Genomic DNA, 17,597 nt, shown 5'->3' with positions numbered 1-17,597 from the left:
AATCAATGACACCAAACAATAATAATAAAAGGACAGCTACTATATGACCTTACTTATATGAAAGAAGAAAACATAGAGAAATATTATTAGTGGTTACAAAAATTGAAAGGAGGAAAAGTGGGGAGTTTTACTTAGGGAAGAAAAAAATGTATGCTTAGGCTAATAAGAATAATATACAATTTGATAATCCCTAAATTTATGTTTCTAGACCCCAGCTTCCACTGTATTAAGATACTTGGTGAAATCTCACAGACAACTCACATTTAATAGTTCCAAAAGTGACAGCACTTGCACTCTCCACTGAAAGATAACAGTAGCCTCCTAACTGGCCTCCTGTTGAATCAGAATCCAGAAGAATCCCTTTAGAATGCAGAGAGGTTCCAACTGGTGAGGATGGCAGCCCTGTTGTGTATTTGTTCTGTAGGACTACACACACATTATCTTCTCGCAGCCTCATTTTCTTCACTTGTTAAGAAGATAATTAGTATCTATCTCTGCATAATTGTGAAGATTAAATGAAATAGTTCATTAAAGAACTGGCACAAACATGATTCCATTTATAGGAAATATCTAGAACAGACAAGTCTATAGAGATAGAAAATTAATGATTATAGAGGCTAGGGGCCCAGAAGAATGACTGCTTATTGGGTATAAGATACTCTATTGAGGTGAAGAAAATGTTTAGTAACTAGATAGAGGTAATGGATACACAACATTGTGAATATACTAAATGCCCTTGTACTGCACACTTTAGAATGGTTACAATGGTGGATTCTATGTCATGTGAATTTGACCTTAACAACCACAACAAAGTCTGGCACGGTTCCTGGTGTTCAATGTTAACTGTTCAAAAAGTATCTGTCGAATCCTATAATTTCTTTGATTGAAAAAAATCAAACAAACTCATTTTCTATCATCTATAAAATATAGAGTGTACACCTATGCCACATCATATCTCTAATATCTATAACAGTAACAATAAATATTTCTAAATTAAATAAATGAAAGAAAAGTGAACATTATCCTAGAAAGAATAATGAGGGTTCAAGAAAATGAGTTTGTTTGATTTTTCAATCAAAGAAATCATAGGATTCGATAGATATAACCCTGCTTGCTGAAACTGAGGAGGACCTGAAGCGCCTGCTGCAGAGGGTCAAGGACTGCAGCCTACAGTATAGATTGAGGCTCAATGTCAAGAAGACAAAGATTCTCACCACTGGGCCAATTGGCAGCATCAGGATGGATGGTGAAGAGATTGAGATTGTTCACAGCTTTACTTTGCTTGGCTCCACAGTCACCAGTCTTGGCACCAGTAGCCAGGAAATTAAAAGGTGCATTGCCATGGGAAACTCTGCTGTTAGGGACCTCTCCAAAGTACTGAAGAGCAATGGTGTCTCTCTGGAGACTAAGGTGCATCTGATACAGGCCATGGTCTTCACAATCACTTGTTATGCATCAGAGAGTTGGACAATGACCAAGGAGGATAGAAGGAGAATTGATGCCTTTGAGCTGTGGCGCTGGAGAAGAATATTGAGGGTAGCATGGAGTGCTCGGAAAACAAACAGATTCATCCTGGAAAGGGTTAAACCGGGTGGCTCCTTGGAGACAAGGATTCTGAGGCTCCATCTAACATGCTTTGGACATGTTGTGAGGAGAGACCGGTCCTTGGAGAGGGACATCATGCTTGGGAGGGTGGAGGGACAGCGCAGGAGGGGAAGGCCCTCTATGAGGTGGATTGATTCAGTGACTGGGGTAATTGGGATGGGAGTGTCTGAGACAGTGCGATTGGCACAGAACAGAGCAGAGTTTAGGGTTGTTGTACTTAGGGTCACTATGAGTTGCAAGTGACTCGACAGCACATAACAACAACAACATCCCCTATATTGTACAGGATGCTGGAGGGCCCAGATGAATCAATCTTCTTTAAAATGGTGATGACAAAAACAAACAAACAAACAAACAAAATAATAAAGATGTATTTAAAATTGGCAAAAAAAAATAAAGATGTATTTAAAATTGGCAAAAAAAAAGATATATTTAAAATTGGCAAAAAAAAATTAAAATAAAATGGGGATGAATATGAATCTCTTCTAGGTTGATCAGGTTATTTTTCAAATTTCTCAGCATAAATGAGTGAGCACCTCTAGTGATACATCCATTTGTTGAAACATTTTAAATGGTATTCCATCAATTCTGAAACCTTATTTTCATTACCGTCTGTAATGTAACTTGGACTTCTTTCACTATGATCAGTTATTGATCATATGCTACTTCATAAAATGGCTGACCATCAATCATTTTTGGTACTGTGACTCTATCTTAGGTATTTCTTCCACTTGTTTTGATATATCCTGCACCATTCATATTATTCTAGTAATATTCTTCAATTTTGTTCACAACTGTGTTTGAGCTGATTAGATTTGCTGGATTTGGCTAACAATGAGCTGTGGGCTGGAAGCCTCTTGTTTAGAGATAATCAGGACCTGGTGGTGGGTCTGTGTATTTAAGTCAGCTGGGCCCTTATGAAGTCTCCAGTTTGGAGGCTCATGAGTAAAGTGGTTGGATTCTTGAAGGTGGGTTCTTCTTGTTTGGTTGAGGGTTGGGTGTGTACTGTTTCATTGTTTTTAATTCATTCGCAACCGTGTGAAAGCTGATTGGATTTGCTGGATTTGTCTAACAATAAGCTATGGGCTGGAAGCCTGTTGTTTAGAGCCAGTCAAGACCTGATGGGCAAGCTTTTGTATTTAAAAATCAGTTGGGTCCTGGGGCCTGTGTTTATTGTGTTTGAAATGCACATTTGTCCAAGTGGTGGAGCAGTGATCTGTCAATTCACTGTACTGAAGTTATTTGGGGTTGCTGTGATGCTGAACACTGTGCCACTGGTGTGTCAAATGCCATAATTGCTACCCATAGGGAATAGTGTTTGGTGGAGCTCCTAGATTAAGACAGACTTGGAAACAGAAGTGGCATCCACTTCCTAAAAAACATGCCTCTGGAAACTCTACGAACCTAGAGAAATGGCAATAGTTATAGAACAGGGTTCAGGTCTTTTGTTCATCTGGTCACTATGAGTTGTGCTTGACTCAAAGGCACTCAATACTGCAATTCAAGGCTTGACTTTTTTTCTTCAGCTCTTTCATCTTGAAAAATGTTCGGCATGTAATTCCTGCTTGATTTTCTAACTCAAGCTCTTCGTACATTTCATTATAATAATTTACTTGACCTTGAGTTTCCACTTGAAGTGTTCTCTTCAGTTCTCCTACACTTTATCATTTGTTCCTTTAGATTTGGCTTCTTTATATTCCAAAGCAAGTTTCCAAGTCTATTCTGACACTCATTTTGCTCTGGTGGCCTAGTGGCAAGAAGCTGCACTGCAATCCCAGAGGAGCATGGTTCGAATCCACCAGATGCTCTGCTGGGAAAGGAGGGGCAATCCCCTCCTGTACCTGTCAGATCTGATTTGACGGTACACGCACACACTTTCTTGTCTTTTTTAATGACCTTATTTTGGTGTTGTGGTGTTTTACACACACACACACGCACATGCACACATATGATATCCTTGATGTCATCCCACAACTTGTCTGATCTCCAAGCATTATCACAATTTAACATAAAGAAAACAAAAACCTTCACAACTGGACCAATAAACAATAGTATGACAAATGTATGGAAAGTGTGAAATCAGACAAGGAATAAAGATGACTGAAGAAGAATTAATGGCTTGAATTATGGTGTTGGCCAAGGATATTGAATATACCATAGAAACCCCAATGAACTTTCACATGCATAAGACCTAATTGAGACTCTCCATTCCTTGTCAACCAAAAGATAGCCCTCTCTTCTTATACAGCCACAGCTGTATCCCTGAGACACAATGGTGAAGATTGGAGTAAACAGATTTGGCAGCATTGGGCATCTGATCACCAGGATGCTTTTAACTCTGGCCAAGTAGAAGCTGTAGCCATTCAATGATCCCTTAACTGATTTCAATTACATGGTCTATGTGTTCCAGTATGATTCCACCCATGGCAAGTTCAATGGCACTGTCAAGATTGAAAATGGGAAGCTTGTCATCAATTGGAAAGCCATCACTATCTTCCAGGAGTGAAATCCTGCCGACATCAAGTAGGGTGATGCTGGTGCTGAGTATATTGTGGAGTCAGCTGACATTTCCACAACCTTAGAGAACCCTTTACTTGAAGGGTAGTACCAATCATTTCTGCTTTCTGCCAATGTCTCCATGTTTGTGATGGGTGTGAACCATGAGAAGAACAAAAACTCTCTCAAGATTTTTAGTAATACCTCCTGTATCACCAACTTCTTGGCCCACCTGGCTAAGGTCATCCATGACAACTATGGCACTATACAGAAACTCATGACCACAGTCCATGCCATCACTGCCACGTGGAAGACTGTGTGTGGACAGATCCTCTGGAAAGCTGTGGTGTGATGGGTGTGGACCTGCCCAGAACATCATCCCTGCATCTACTGGTGCTGCCAAGGCCATGGGCAAGGTCATCCTTGAGCTGAATGGGAAACTTACTGGCATTGCTTTCCATGTCCCCACCCCCATGTGTCAGTTGTGGATCTGACCTGCCGTCTAGAAAAAGCTGCTGCTAAAAAAATATGATTACATCAAGTAAAGTAGGCATGTGAAGGGCCCCTAAAGGATACACCGAAAACTAGGTTGTCTCCTGTGGTGGCTTGAACAGTGACATCCACTCTTCTAACTTTGTTACTAGGACTGACATTACCCAAACAACCACTTTGTCAAACTCATACGACAATGAATTTTGCTACAGCAACAAGGTGGTTGAACTGATGGTTCACATGACCTTCACAGAATAATAGCTCTTTGGACTATCAGCCTCAGCAATAATGCTAGAAGAGAGAGAAAGAGAGAACCTCAACTGCTGGGGAGTCCTTGTCCCAACTCCATCCCCCCACCACACACACACACTGAGAATCTCACATCCTTGGCATAGTTTCCATCCAGTCTCCCTGAGAAAGGGGGGAAGGCTTAAAGAGTCCATCTTGTCATGTACCATCAATAAAGTACACTGTACTCAGAAAAAAAAAAACACAACAAAAAGAAGAGGTAATTGAAAATATTATGGTTTGGGTGAGATAGATACATCTTAACCCTCAAAGTGACATCTTTGCTTTCTAGAACTTTAAAGAGGTCTTTGGCAGCAGATTTAGGCTCTGTAGTACATTGCTTGGTATCTTGATCGCTGCTTCCATGGGTATTGATTGTGGACCCAAGTAAAATGAAATGTTTGACAACTGTAATTTTCCCTTAATTTATCATGTGGTTATTTATTTGGTTGTGAAGACTTTTTGTTTTTTTATGGTAAAGTGTGATCCTTATTGAAGGCTTTGGTTTTTAAGCTTTATCTGTAAGTGCTTTAAGCCTTCCTCATTTTTGGCAAGGAAAGTTGTGTCATCTGTGTACCACAGGTTGTTAATGAGCCTTTCCTCAATCCTGATGTCATGTTTTATTTCAGACAGTTCCACTTTTTGGATTATTTGCTCAGCATATACTTTGGGTTGATATGGAGAAAGGATACAACCTTAATGGACAATTTACTGATTTTAAAGTAGGCAGTATTGCCTTCTGTTCAATGACTGCTTCTTGTTCTATGTCCAGGTTCAACATGAGCACAATGTTATCCATAATTTGTTGTGATCCACATAGTCAAATGTCCTTATATAGACAATAAAACACAGGTAGATATTTTTCTGGTGTACTCAGCTTTAACACAGGATCTATATGATGTCACAGATTTTCACTCCTGCTATTTCAGAAGTGGCTGGTCAATCCTTCTTCATAGTCTGTCTTAATGTGGGAACTCGATTTTAGGACAGCATCTAGCAGACAAGTGTTGTGTCTGTAAGAACAGATGATAAACCAGCAAACATATGCCCCTGTGCATATGTGTGTGCCACTATTGTCTATGTTTTGCCAATCTGTAACAAGAAATTTGGAAGATAGTTACCTGGTTGCATTAATATCACATGTAAGCAAAATATTACTGAAGATCATAAAAAAATGGCTCAAATAATACATTGATGTAGAATTGCCAGATATTCAATCTGGGTTTAGAAGAGGCATCAAGGATATCATTGTCAGATTAATCTTGTCTGAAAGCAGAGAATACCAGAAGAGAGTCATTGACTCTCAAGTGTGTCATTGACTATGCAAAGGCATCTGTATGGATCATAACAAACTATGGCTAACATTGAGAAGATTATGCCCATATGAATCATCTGAACAGAGCAAGAGAACACTGTTGTTGGTGAAATGAGATACATTGTCATGAGACATTCTAATCAGACAACCATATGACCTACTATGCTAGAAATAAAAAAGTGAGGAAAAATGGGGTCACAGTCATAGCTTAAAAGACTACTTCCAGATCCTTCTTGAAATATGATATTGTGACTGATAGGGTAACATTCATATGCATACAAGGAAAATCTGTCAATACCATCATCATATATGCATCAACAACCAGGGCCAAAAAGGAGGAAATGGATTATTTCAACCAACTTCTACCGTCAGAAATCGATTGAACATGCCACCAAGATGAACTAATAATGTGGAGTAGAATGTAAAAGTTGGGAATGGCGAAGAAGAATTGGTAGTTGGAAAAGACAGGCTTGGTGACAGAAATGAGGCTGGAGATAAAATAACAGAATTTTGTATAGTCAATGACTTATTCATTACAAATGCTTTTTATAAGAAACACAGGGAATACTGCATAAAATCAAGAAAGGTGTGTGTCAGGGTTATATCCTTTCTCCATACCTATTCAATCTGTATGCTGAGCAAATCATTCAAAGTAGCAGCCTCTATGAAGAAAAATATGGCGTCAAAATAGGGGAAAGACTTAACAACAACCTGCATTATGCAGTTGATGCAGCTTTGCTTGGGGTAAGTGAGGAGGACTTGAAATGCTTGCTGAAGAAGATCAAAGATTATAGCCTCGAACATGGATTACATCTCAACATCAAGAAGACAAAAATTTCACCATTGGGCCAGTAGACAATATCATGATAGATGGGGAAAAGACTGGAATTGTTTAAGATTTCATCTTACTTGGACCCACAAATGGCACCAGCAGTCAAGAAATAAAATAATGCATTGTATTGGGAAAGTCTTACAGCAGTAAGGGACCTCTCCAAAATACTGAAAAGCAATGATGTTAGTTTAAAGACTAAAAAGTGCCTTGATTTAGGCCACAGTCTTTTCAGTCACTTGCTATGCATCTGAGATGTGGACATTGAATGAGGATTACAGAAGAAGAATCAATGCCTTTGAGTTGTGGTGTTGGAGTACTGTGTATTCCATGAACTGCCAAAAGAACAAACATGTATGTCTTGGAGAAGGTGCAGCCAGAGTGCTCCGTAGAGGCAAAGATGGTGAAGCTCCATCTCATATACTTTGGGCATGTTGCAGGAGGGTTATTCCTCAAAAAGGTGGAGGGTCATTAAAAGAGAGGACCCTATAAACAATGGATCTGAACCCTGTCCTATCTTGTGCCATCCTATCCACTGTGCCAATCCATGAGAATCCTCCTCTCCTTTGCTCACTCTCCACCTTTCCAAACACAATGTACTTCTCCAAGAACTGGCCCCTTCTAACAATATGTCCAAAGTATGTGAGACAAAGTTTCACTGTCTTTGCCCTCAAGTAGTATCCTGGCTGCACCTTTTCTACGACATACCTATTTTCCCTTTTGGCAGTCCATGGTATATTCAGCACTCTTCTCATGCACCACAACTCTAAGGCGTCAGTTCTTCTGTCTTCCTTATTCATTGTTCGACTTTCAGAAGCACAGCAGGTAATTGTAAATCCCATGGTTTGGATCAGGTCCACCTTAGTCTTCAAACTGATATTGTTGCTCTTCAGCACTTTTGAACAGGTTCCTTATAGCAGACAACAAGGGGACGCTTAAATACAAAATAACAATATCATGCAGATAATGATATAGAAGAGGAGAGAAGGAATCGAATCTTCAGGATTATAGAATACAGAGGAAGGAGCAAGGCACAGTAGCTAGATTATCAAACTTCAGAAAAACGGTCTAGATAAAGAGGTACCTAAACTGAGACAGACCATCAACAACCTGCGTTATGCAGATGACACAACCCTGCTTGTTGAAATTGAGGAGGACCTAAAGGGCTTGCTGAAGAAGGTTAAGGACTGCAGATTTAAATATAGATTGAAGCTCAACATCAAGAAAACAAAGATTCTCACTACTGGGTTGATTGGTAGCATCATGATAGATAATGAAAAGACTGAGATTGTTAACAGCTTCAGTTTGCTTGGCTCCACAATCAACACTCTTTGTGCCAGCTGCCAAGAAATCAAAAGACGAATTGTTCTGGGAAAGTCTGCTGTCAGGGACCTCTCCAGAGTACTGAAAAGCAACAATATCAGTCTAGAGACCAAGGTGCACCTGATCCAGGCCATATTCTTTGCTATGCATCAGAAAGCTAGACAATGACTAGGGATGATAGAGAATTTCTATCTTTGAGCTGTGGTGCTGGAGAAGAGTATTGACTATGCCATGGACTGCTAGGAGAACAAACAGGTTCATCCTAGAGAGGGTGAAACCAGGCTTCTCCTTGGAGGCAAAGATTCTGAAGCTTCGTCTGACATACTTTGGACATGTCACAAGAAGGGACCAGTGCTTAGAGAGAGACACCATGAATGGAGGGTAGGGGGAAAGTGCAAGAGAGGAAGACCCTGGATGAAATGGATTGTCTCAGTGACTGGGGGAATAGGGGTAGGTGTGTCAGAGACAATAAGGTTGGCACGGCATAGGGCAGAGTTCAGAGCTGTTCACATAGGGTTGCTGAGTCACAAGTGACTTAACAGCACATAACAACAACAACAACAACAACAAACTGAGACCTGTCAGTTGTCATACTATGGTGGCTTATGTGTTGCTGGAAGCCATGATACTATATTTTGAATACCAACAGCGTCACCCACAGTGGACACATTTCACAGAGTTTTCAGTCTAAGACACATGAGGAAGAAATGCCTGGCAATGTACTTCTGAAAAGGAGGCAATAAAAACTCTATCAATTACAACAGAAGATTGTCTAATACAGTGCTAGAAGATGAGTTTTCTCCTAGGTTGGAAAGCTCTCAAAATCCACCATGACTGTAACAATAGACTTGTACTATCAGCAACCCTAAAGACACCACAGGCTGTATGTGGGGTTGTCATGAGTTGAGGCAACTTGATCACAACTAAGAAAACAACCAACTTGGGACCTGAGTAATTGAAGAGAATAATTAACATACCATGGACTGCCAAGAAAACGAACAAGTCTGTCTTGGAGAGGGTGAAACCAAGTCTCTCCTTAAAGGCTAGGATTTTGGGGTTTTTTTCTTAATTTTTTTTTTTAAATTTTTGTGTGAGTGTACCGTCAAATCAGATCTGACTGGTACAGGAGATTGTTCCTCCTTTTCCCGGCAGAGCATCTGGTGGATTCGAACCATGTGCCTCTGGGATTGTAGTTGCAGCTCCTTGCCACTAGGCCACCAGAGCTCCCCGAAGGCTAGGATTTTGAAGCTCCGTCTCACTTACTTTGGGCACGTGACCAGGAGAGATCGGTCCTTGGAGAAGGACATCATACTCAGCAGGGTGGAGGAACAGTACAGGAGAGGAAGACCCCCGATGAGATGGATTGATACAGTGACTGGGGTAATGGAGTAGATGTATTGGAATCGGTGAGACTGGCTCAGGACAGAGCAGGGTTCAGAGATGCTGTACATAGCGTTGCTATAGTTTACAGGTGACTTGATGACATGTAACAACAACATATTATATTGGTTGTTTTTTTACTTAAGCCTCTTGTTTAGAGTCAACAAGACCTTGTGGAGGGTCTTTGTATTTCTAGGTTGGTTGTTATTATATTTTGGTTTTGGTGAGTTTTTGTTGTTTTTTTTTTGAGTGTGTGTACCATCAAATCAGATCTGACTGGTACAGGAGGAGATTGCCCCTCCTTCTCCAGCAGATCATCTGGTGGATTCGAACCACATACCTCTGGGATTGCAGTGCATATATTTTGGAGAAACATTCTTCTAAGTGGTACAGCACTCTTGTCAATTTGCTGTACTGAGGTAACCTGGGGTTACTGTGATGCTGAACCTGGTGCCATTGGGGTGTCAAATGCCATAACGGTTACGCATGGTGGACAGTGTTTGGTGGAGTTCCAAGGTGAAGACAGGTTTGGAAGCAGGAGTGGCATCTACTTCCTAAACAATGGCCTCTGGAAACTCTATATAAAGTTTGAGAAACAACAATAGCTATAGAAAGGCTTCAGGTCTTTTGTTCATAGGGACACTATGAGTTGTGCTCAACTTGATGGCAATCAACAACAATCAGCTAGAAGGAAGAGGGACACGTGGGGAGTAGTGGGTAGTAGAAAGAGGGGGAAAATGCTTTGAGGTGTTAAAGAACATAGTGGTGTCCTTGTGTATAATGTGTCACACAGGTAGTGAAAGGTTGGCAGTTTGAATCCATGAAGTGCTCTTTGAGCAGTGGGAATGGGGAAAATAGTCTCCTCCTATAAAAGATTTCAGTCTCAGAAACCTGATAGGGGGATTGGTTGCTATTAGTTGAAAGCTACTGTAAGCTGGTTGCTAGGAGGATGTCAATAGATTCAGAACACTCTGAAGTCCCAGGAGCAGAGTGCAGAGGAGTAGAGGCCAACTGAAGCAAGGTTCAGACTACCTCCTGAAATGGTCTAAAGGTCCTTAGCTTCCTTGTGTTAGGCACAGTAGTCGATGCTCGAATCCTGGCCCCATTCTGGGAGAACTCCTAGGGTTGAGGGGGCAGGCAGCCCTGGAAGAATAATTACGTGATAAAGAGAGAAATGTGCAATAGAGGGTGCTCTGGGCACGGAGGAGGTAGAGTCTGGTGCAAGTAAAGTGCCCGGAAGGTGTCTGAGTCTTGAAGGACAAGCAGGCATCATGCCCTGGACTAAGCGTAAGGAGAAGGGATTTGAGAAACGCTGAGGATGAAGATGAAGCTTGGCTTTGGCAGGGACATGGCATCTTGAGATCCTGAATCTCTTATTTAGGTAATACATACAGGGTTAGACACAATGGTGTAGCGTCCTAAGCACACACACCCCCCTCCGATCCCTAGTCCTGGTAGCTCAGTGGTTAACCAGCTCACCAGAAGATTAGTCCTTTGAACTCATTGGCTGTTCAGAAGATGCCACAATTTAATTTCATAAAGATCAGACATCCTAACGAGGCAGTTCTGTTCTGCGCTATAAGGCAATTAGCCTTGTCTGAGAGGAATGCCCCCCCTCCCCCTGCGGTTCTGGCCCACCGCATTCGCAGGTCTGCAAAACTCCCTCTTCTGCTCTGGACTTTGTACCTATCACCCCGGAAATGTATTTGCTTATCAAAGCCGCCAGCCAAAGCAGTTGCCCTTAGAGGTGTCTGCACCTTCTAGCGCCCAGATGGACCCCTCTGAGTCCCAGCTGCACCCACCCACCCACTAGCGCTGGGGAGGGGTGACGCCCGCTCGCATAAAGTTATCGGTGAAAGCAGGGTAGAAATAAAATGAGGTGCTTCCTGCTGGAGGCGCTGCCTACTGCTCAGCCCTTTGCCCTCACCTGCAGCCAGCCCCGCCTGCTGACTCCCAGGTGAGTAGAGCGGAGGCTCTGGCCCGCCTACCTGCCCAGGTTCTGCCCGCCCAAGCCGGAAGCTGCCTTCGCGGACGTGCACAGTCCCTGCAGGTGGGAAGCCAAGGGGGAGTTGATTGGGGCACTGGGGTGGGGACACTCAGACTCTACGCAGACCTTTAGGGGGGTCCTAGGAGCAGGACGGAAGCTACAATCAGGGTGGCGGTGCATGTGACTGAAAATGTGGGTGTGTATGTTTGCAGAGGAAAGTGTGACCAAAGGAGTGAGGTGACAGGGGCAGGGGGATGGGCAGGTCACTGAGGAGAGTGCGTTCAGGGCAATGTTTATGTGCCCTTTGAGGAGTGTGTGTCTCCTTGGGAGGGAAAAGAGCTCAGGCAGGAAAGGGGCGTAAATAAAATCGTAGATTTTAATTCAGTTTATTTCAGTTTAACAGATTCTTAATTTCTGAGGACCAGAATAAGGCCCAGTAGGGGTGGAATACGTATAGGGTGGAATGCTCGCTAGTGTATAAATGAAGTTCTATTTCTCCACCAATAAACCAACTCATGCTCTTTCATTCTCCTGTTCACCTTAAAAGCTTGCACTGAACGGCTGAGTGCCAAGCTTTGGTCAATAGACCATGCAGCCCAGCCCTTGCCCTCAGGATGCTGCCCATCTAATAAGTGATCAATTCTGGATGCTTTTTGGCTGGTCAGGGCAGAGAATTGCATTAGGAAAATCAGGTATCAGGGACCTCTCCAGAGTGCTGAAGAGCAAGGATGTCAGTCTGGAGACTAAGGTGTGCCTGATCCAGGCCATGATCTTCACAATTACTTGCTATACATCAGATAGCTGGACAATGACTAAATATGACAGAAGAAGAATTGATACTTTTGAGTTGAGGTGCTGGAGTACTGGACATACCATGGACTGCCAAGAGAACTATCAGGTCTGTCCCAGGCAGGGCGAAACAAAGCTGCTCCTTGGAGGCAAGGATTTTGAGACTCCAACTCACATACTTTGGGCAGGTAGCCAGAAGGAATTTGTCTTTGGAGAAGGATATCAAGCTTGAAAGGATTTAGGGACAGTGCTGCAGAGGAAGACCCCGGATGAGAAGGATTGATGCAATAACTGGGGTTATGAGGGTAGGTGTGTCAGAGAAAGTGAGTTTGGCTCAGGAGAGAGCAGGGTTCAGAGCTATTGTGCATAGAATCACTATGAGTTGTAGTCGACTTGACAGCACATAACAACAACAAGGCAGTGTAGGGCGAGAACTTCACAGGCCTCTAAGTGCCTGATTTGTCTTTGAAGAATCATTGTCTTTAGGTACCATCAAGTCAGAACGAACTCATAAACTAACCCTTCAGTGAGTTTTCAGAAGCAGTAAATTACACAGTGCCTGATCCAGGTCATGGTCTTGACAATTACTTGCTATGCGCCAGAGAGCTGGACAGTGACTATGGATGACAGAATAAGAATAGATACCTTCAAGTTGTGGTGCTGGAGAAGAGTCTTGAACATACCATGGGCTTCCAAGAAAATAAATAGATCATAGATCTGGCTTGGAGAGGGTGAAACCAAGTTTCTCCTTGGAGCTCTGTCTCACATACTTTGGGCACATGGCCAGGAAGGACCGGTCCTTGGAGAAGGACATCATGCTTGGAAGGGTGGAAGGACAGCGCCAGAGAGGAAGACCCCAGATAAGATGGATTGATACAGTAACTGGGGCAATGGGGATAGGTGTGTCAGAGTCAGTGAGACTGGCTCAGAACAGGGCAGGCTTCAGAGCCATTGTACATAGGATTGCTATGAATTTCAGGCGACTCAATAGCACATAACAACAACAATAACAACAAATTGCATAGGAGGAGATTGTCCATCTTTCTCCTGCAGAGCAGCTGGTGGATTCAAACCATGTGTTCTTGGGTGGGCAGTACATCTCCTTACCACTAGCGAACTGAGAAGAGAATAGTGGGAAAACAAGAAAGTGGGCATCTGAGAGAAGAATGTCTAGATCAGGTGCAAGGGAACTGTGGAGAAGAGAAAGATAAGTTTGACCTGAGAGCCCTTTGACCTAAGTCAGGACATTGAAGAGGAGTCAGAACTGACTCATAGCTGACCCTCCAGCAGGCCCTCAGAGGCTGTAAATCTCAAGGGAGGAGTTTGCCTATCTTTCTCCTTCAGACTAGCAGATTTGAACTCATAGAGAGAGTGCCAACTTTGGGTTAGCAATACAACTGTCTAAGGTCCCAAGTTATTTCCAAACCTAAATTGTGAGACCTTGAAGGATGTGCAGAGGAACCTGCACCGAGCCCTGGGGGAGTGGTAGAGTTTGAGGGAATTTATTTGAGAAGGGGAAGTGATAAATCCCAGATTTGATTCTGTCGTTCTGGGGAATGGTCTAGAGGTGGGGAGAGGCCCTCCTAAGAGATGAATTCAGATTTTGAGGTAAAAGTTCAGGGGTGGGTTACCCAATAAGTAATATATATATGGGTTTAATTGTGCTATGTACTAATCTACAGGAAAAAAATTTCACTATGTCTTTGACATGGTAAAACTCAAGTGAAATTAAAATGGAAAGGAGGGGGATATATATCCCCAAGGTGCCATGGTGGTGTAGTGTGTTGAGTGTTGGGCTGCTAACCCAGAAATTTGGCAGCTCAAAATCCTTTAGCAGTTCCGAAAGACAAAGATGGGCAGTCTCTCCCCATCAAGATGTGTAGCCTCAGAAACCCAGTGAAGGGACTCTGTGAGTTGAGCTTGACTCAGTGGTGGTGGGTATTTACAGTGAAGACTGATGGAGCTTAGTGGCAAGTTGGAGATAAGGAGTGAGAGAGGAATTGACGATGGGTATTAAGGAACAACGACAGAGGACCCTCAGTCTAGGGAGGTCTTGCCTGACTTGGATGCTCCTCCTCCAGGTGCTCCTCTGATTCAGGTGCCTGTCACGTAAGGAAAGTTTGGATTTGTGTTATTGATTTTTTTCCCTCCACAAGCAGGTATCAGCTGGCTGGACTTTTGCCCAAATTAGCCAACAATGACCCAAGGGCGAGGTCTACTTGATTTATCATAGTCAACAGCATTTGTTGGGTGCATCTTTAAAATTCTGTTTTTATTAAGATAATATTAATAAAATGTTAAGGAATCTATTAATGTTGGGATGAACATTCTTTAAGTGGTACAGCAGTCGTTTGTCTGTTTGCTGTACTGAAGTAACTTGGAGTTGCTGTGATGCTGAACACTCTGCCAGAGTTCTGTTAAATACCATAATGGTTACCCTGTCATGGTCAGTGTTTGGAGGAGCTTCCAGATTGATTCAGGTTTGGAAGCAGGAGTGGTATTCACTTCCTAAACCGAACGCTTCTGGAAACTCTATGAATATAGAGAAATGATGTTAATTATACAACAGAGTTCAGATCTTTTGTTCATAGGGTCACTATGAGTCATATTCAACTTGACGACATTTAACTACTACTGAGACTAGTGTTGTTATATTTTGGAGGAACATTCTTCTGCTTTGCACATCACTCTTTGTCAGTTTGTTGTACTGAGGTAATCTGGGTTTGCTGTGATGCTGAACCTTATGCCATTATTGGGTGTCAAATGCCATAATGGTTTCCCAGTGTGGACAGTGTTTGGTGGAGCTCCCAGTTGTAAAACAGGTTTAGAAGCAGGAGTGGCCTCCACTTCTTAAACAATGTGCAACAACATCTTCAGATACTCTGCAGCACTAGCTGCTCCTCCTTCACGTACCACCTTAATCTAGGTAGTCTTCCCTTAGGGACTCACCAATCTCAAGTGTTCCTGCCCAGATTTTCCTGGTTCAGATACTCTTCCAGGTACATCCAAGCCTAGATGAACCTCCTTTAGATAGTTCCTTGATTCAGGTATTCCTCTTGGCCCTATGTGATCCTCATCCAGGTACTCTCTGACCAGAGCCTCCTGCAGGGCTCAGAATGTAGCCCCCTATGGGTAGAGGTGAGTGGACAAAGGGTTTGATGAAGGCTAACTAAAGGTAGAGGTAGGGTGGTGATGGCTTCCCAGTCGTGTCTGCTTCTTCCTGCAAGCCACTGGAGTCCTCCCACCTTTGGCAGCCAGGACCTTCTCTGCCTTCTGCTCCCATCTTCAGCCTACCGAGTAGACTGGGTTCTGGCATAGGGAATTTGGTTCACATCCTGTGACCTGGGTTATATCCCTTCACTTCTCTGTTATTGTCAGACATCGTCTAGTTGACAATGACTCATAGCGACCCTATGAACAACAGGTTGGAAGATTGCCTTGTCCTGCACCATCACCATCATCTCTGCTTTAGAAGGAAACTGTGGGAGGTCCAGCTCATTAACATGCTTAAATAAAAAACAAAACACACTTCAAGCACAATGTTCACAAAGGCCTGCAAACAGGTATAAACATTACCTCCACTTTATAGACGAGGCTCAGAGAAGTGAAATGATGGTGGAGACCACTACTCTGAACCTCATGGAAAAAGGCGAGATAATGTTTATACCTGTATCACATAGTTTGGTGAGTGTTGCAGGGTTTTGTTTGTTTGTTTGTTTTAAACAGTTCCCGGAGCTGGACCCCACACAGTTCCCTTGTGAACACTTGATTTCCATGTGCTCAGTTTGTTTTTCTACTTCAGATGACTGGTCATGGCCAGGTTGTCCAGTGTTGCAAGTTTGTGTAATGCTGCTCAGGTGAGAGTGTAACCTGGGGTGCCTGAGACTCCCACATATCTGTGAATTTTTCTAGGACTCTCTGCCCTGGGACTGCTTGCCATCTGGAGATCTTCCTGGAGACACAACTGTTTCTAGCAAAGGCCAAGGCTCACCCCTCCATGAGTACGCCAAACCAAAGTAAGTGCTAGCGGGAGGGTGGGCAAGGAGGGCGTAGTGTCCCTTTAGATTCTGGGGTCAGAGGAGTGTCCTGTCCCTACATCTCTTGATTTCCCCAGGGAACACTATCTGGGACACCACCCACAATAAACTCTGTTTCTCTGCAGCTACTGAGGGGCCCTCGGAGTTCCCCACAGCAGCAGTCACGTCCCCTGGACTGGGCACTGGGACTCGGGCATGGCCGGTGCTGGTGGGAGTTGTGTTAGGGGCTGTGGTCCTCTCTCTCCTCATTGCACTTGCTGCCAAATGCCACCTCTGCCGCCAATACCATGCCAGCTACCAGCACCATCCACTGCCAGAGTCAAGGAAGAGGAACTGCCCAGAGATCGGTGAAGATGAGGATGACGATGGCTTCATTGAGGATAATTACATTCAGCCTGGGGTTGGTGGGCTGGGCCCAGAAGGTGGCAGGGATCACTTCTCCCTCTGAGCCCCCTTTTGACCCCTTCTCCCCACATCTGACAGTTTAAGGATAGCGGGTGCTCCATAGGCACTCTGTGCCTCAGGGACAGTAGTGGCTCAGGTTTAAGGGGAGAGCAAGGAAGGACACTGTCCCTCCTTACACCTGCCCAACCATGCAGGCCGCTGCAGTGATGTTGATCCTCTCCTGCTCAGTTACCCTCAATGACTCCCTGCTGTTCTCAGGATAAAGCCCGAAAAGGGCTTAAGTATAGAAATAGGCCCTTTGTGATGAGACCTCTGTCAGCCTCTAGGCTTTCTTTCTTGTATTCCTGGCTTAACCAAATGTTCCACTGCCCTCCCCAGGCTCATTTTCGTCATGACTTTGCTCATCCTGTTCCCTTCCTCAGACAGCTCTCATCTGCTGCTAAATCCTCTGACAGTGATGAAAAATCCTGGACCTCATGAAAGCCCATGGGACTGGCTTACCTGCTTGTATTTCAGATGTACCCAGCTGGTAGTATTTTAGCAGTTAAAAACCACTGCCAGGTTTCTTATTGAATGTTTTCCTATAAAATAAAGGTCACTAATTGCTGTTGAGTCAGAACTGACTCATAGCTGACTCTTCAGCAGGTTTTC

The 17,597-nt window shown here is 43.4% G+C and overlaps 1 protein-coding gene across 1 annotated transcript; it reads left to right on the top strand.

The window, feature by feature from the left end:
• The first annotated feature begins 11,602 nt into the window (after window positions 1-11,602).
• Window positions 11,603-16,989, top strand: LOC102876707 (chromosome unknown open reading frame, human C1orf210). Its single transcript, XM_006886619.1, has 3 exons — window positions 11,603-11,685; window positions 16,417-16,520; window positions 16,667-16,989. The coding sequence occupies exons 1-3, from the start codon at window positions 11,603-11,605 to the stop codon at window positions 16,987-16,989; spliced, it is 510 nt and encodes a 169-aa protein (XP_006886681.1).
• The last annotated feature ends 608 nt before the right edge of the window (window positions 16,990-17,597 follow it).

This window comes from Elephantulus edwardii, unplaced genomic scaffold (genome assembly GCF_000299155.1).
Source record: "Elephantulus edwardii isolate Elephantulus edwardi_28Jun2011 unplaced genomic scaffold, EleEdw1.0 scaffold00049, whole genome shotgun sequence".
Taxonomy (NCBI): domain Eukaryota; kingdom Metazoa; phylum Chordata; class Mammalia; order Macroscelidea; family Macroscelididae; genus Elephantulus; species Elephantulus edwardii.
Note: the sequence above shows the minus strand (reverse complement) of the source record. Positions and strands in the feature narration are given on the sequence as shown.

Coding starts and splice junctions, on each gene's coding strand:
- LOC102876707 (XM_006886619.1), top strand. CDS start 11,603: ATGAGGTGCTTCCTGCTGGAGGCGCTGCCTACTGCTCAGCCCTTTGCC. Junction 11,686..16,416: donor CCCCGCCTGCTGACTCCCAG/GTGAGTAGAGCG, acceptor GAATTTTTCTAG/GACTCTCTGCCCTGGGACTG. Junction 16,521..16,666: donor CATGAGTACGCCAAACCAAA/GTAAGTGCTAGC, acceptor GTTTCTCTGCAG/CTACTGAGGGGCCCTCGGAG.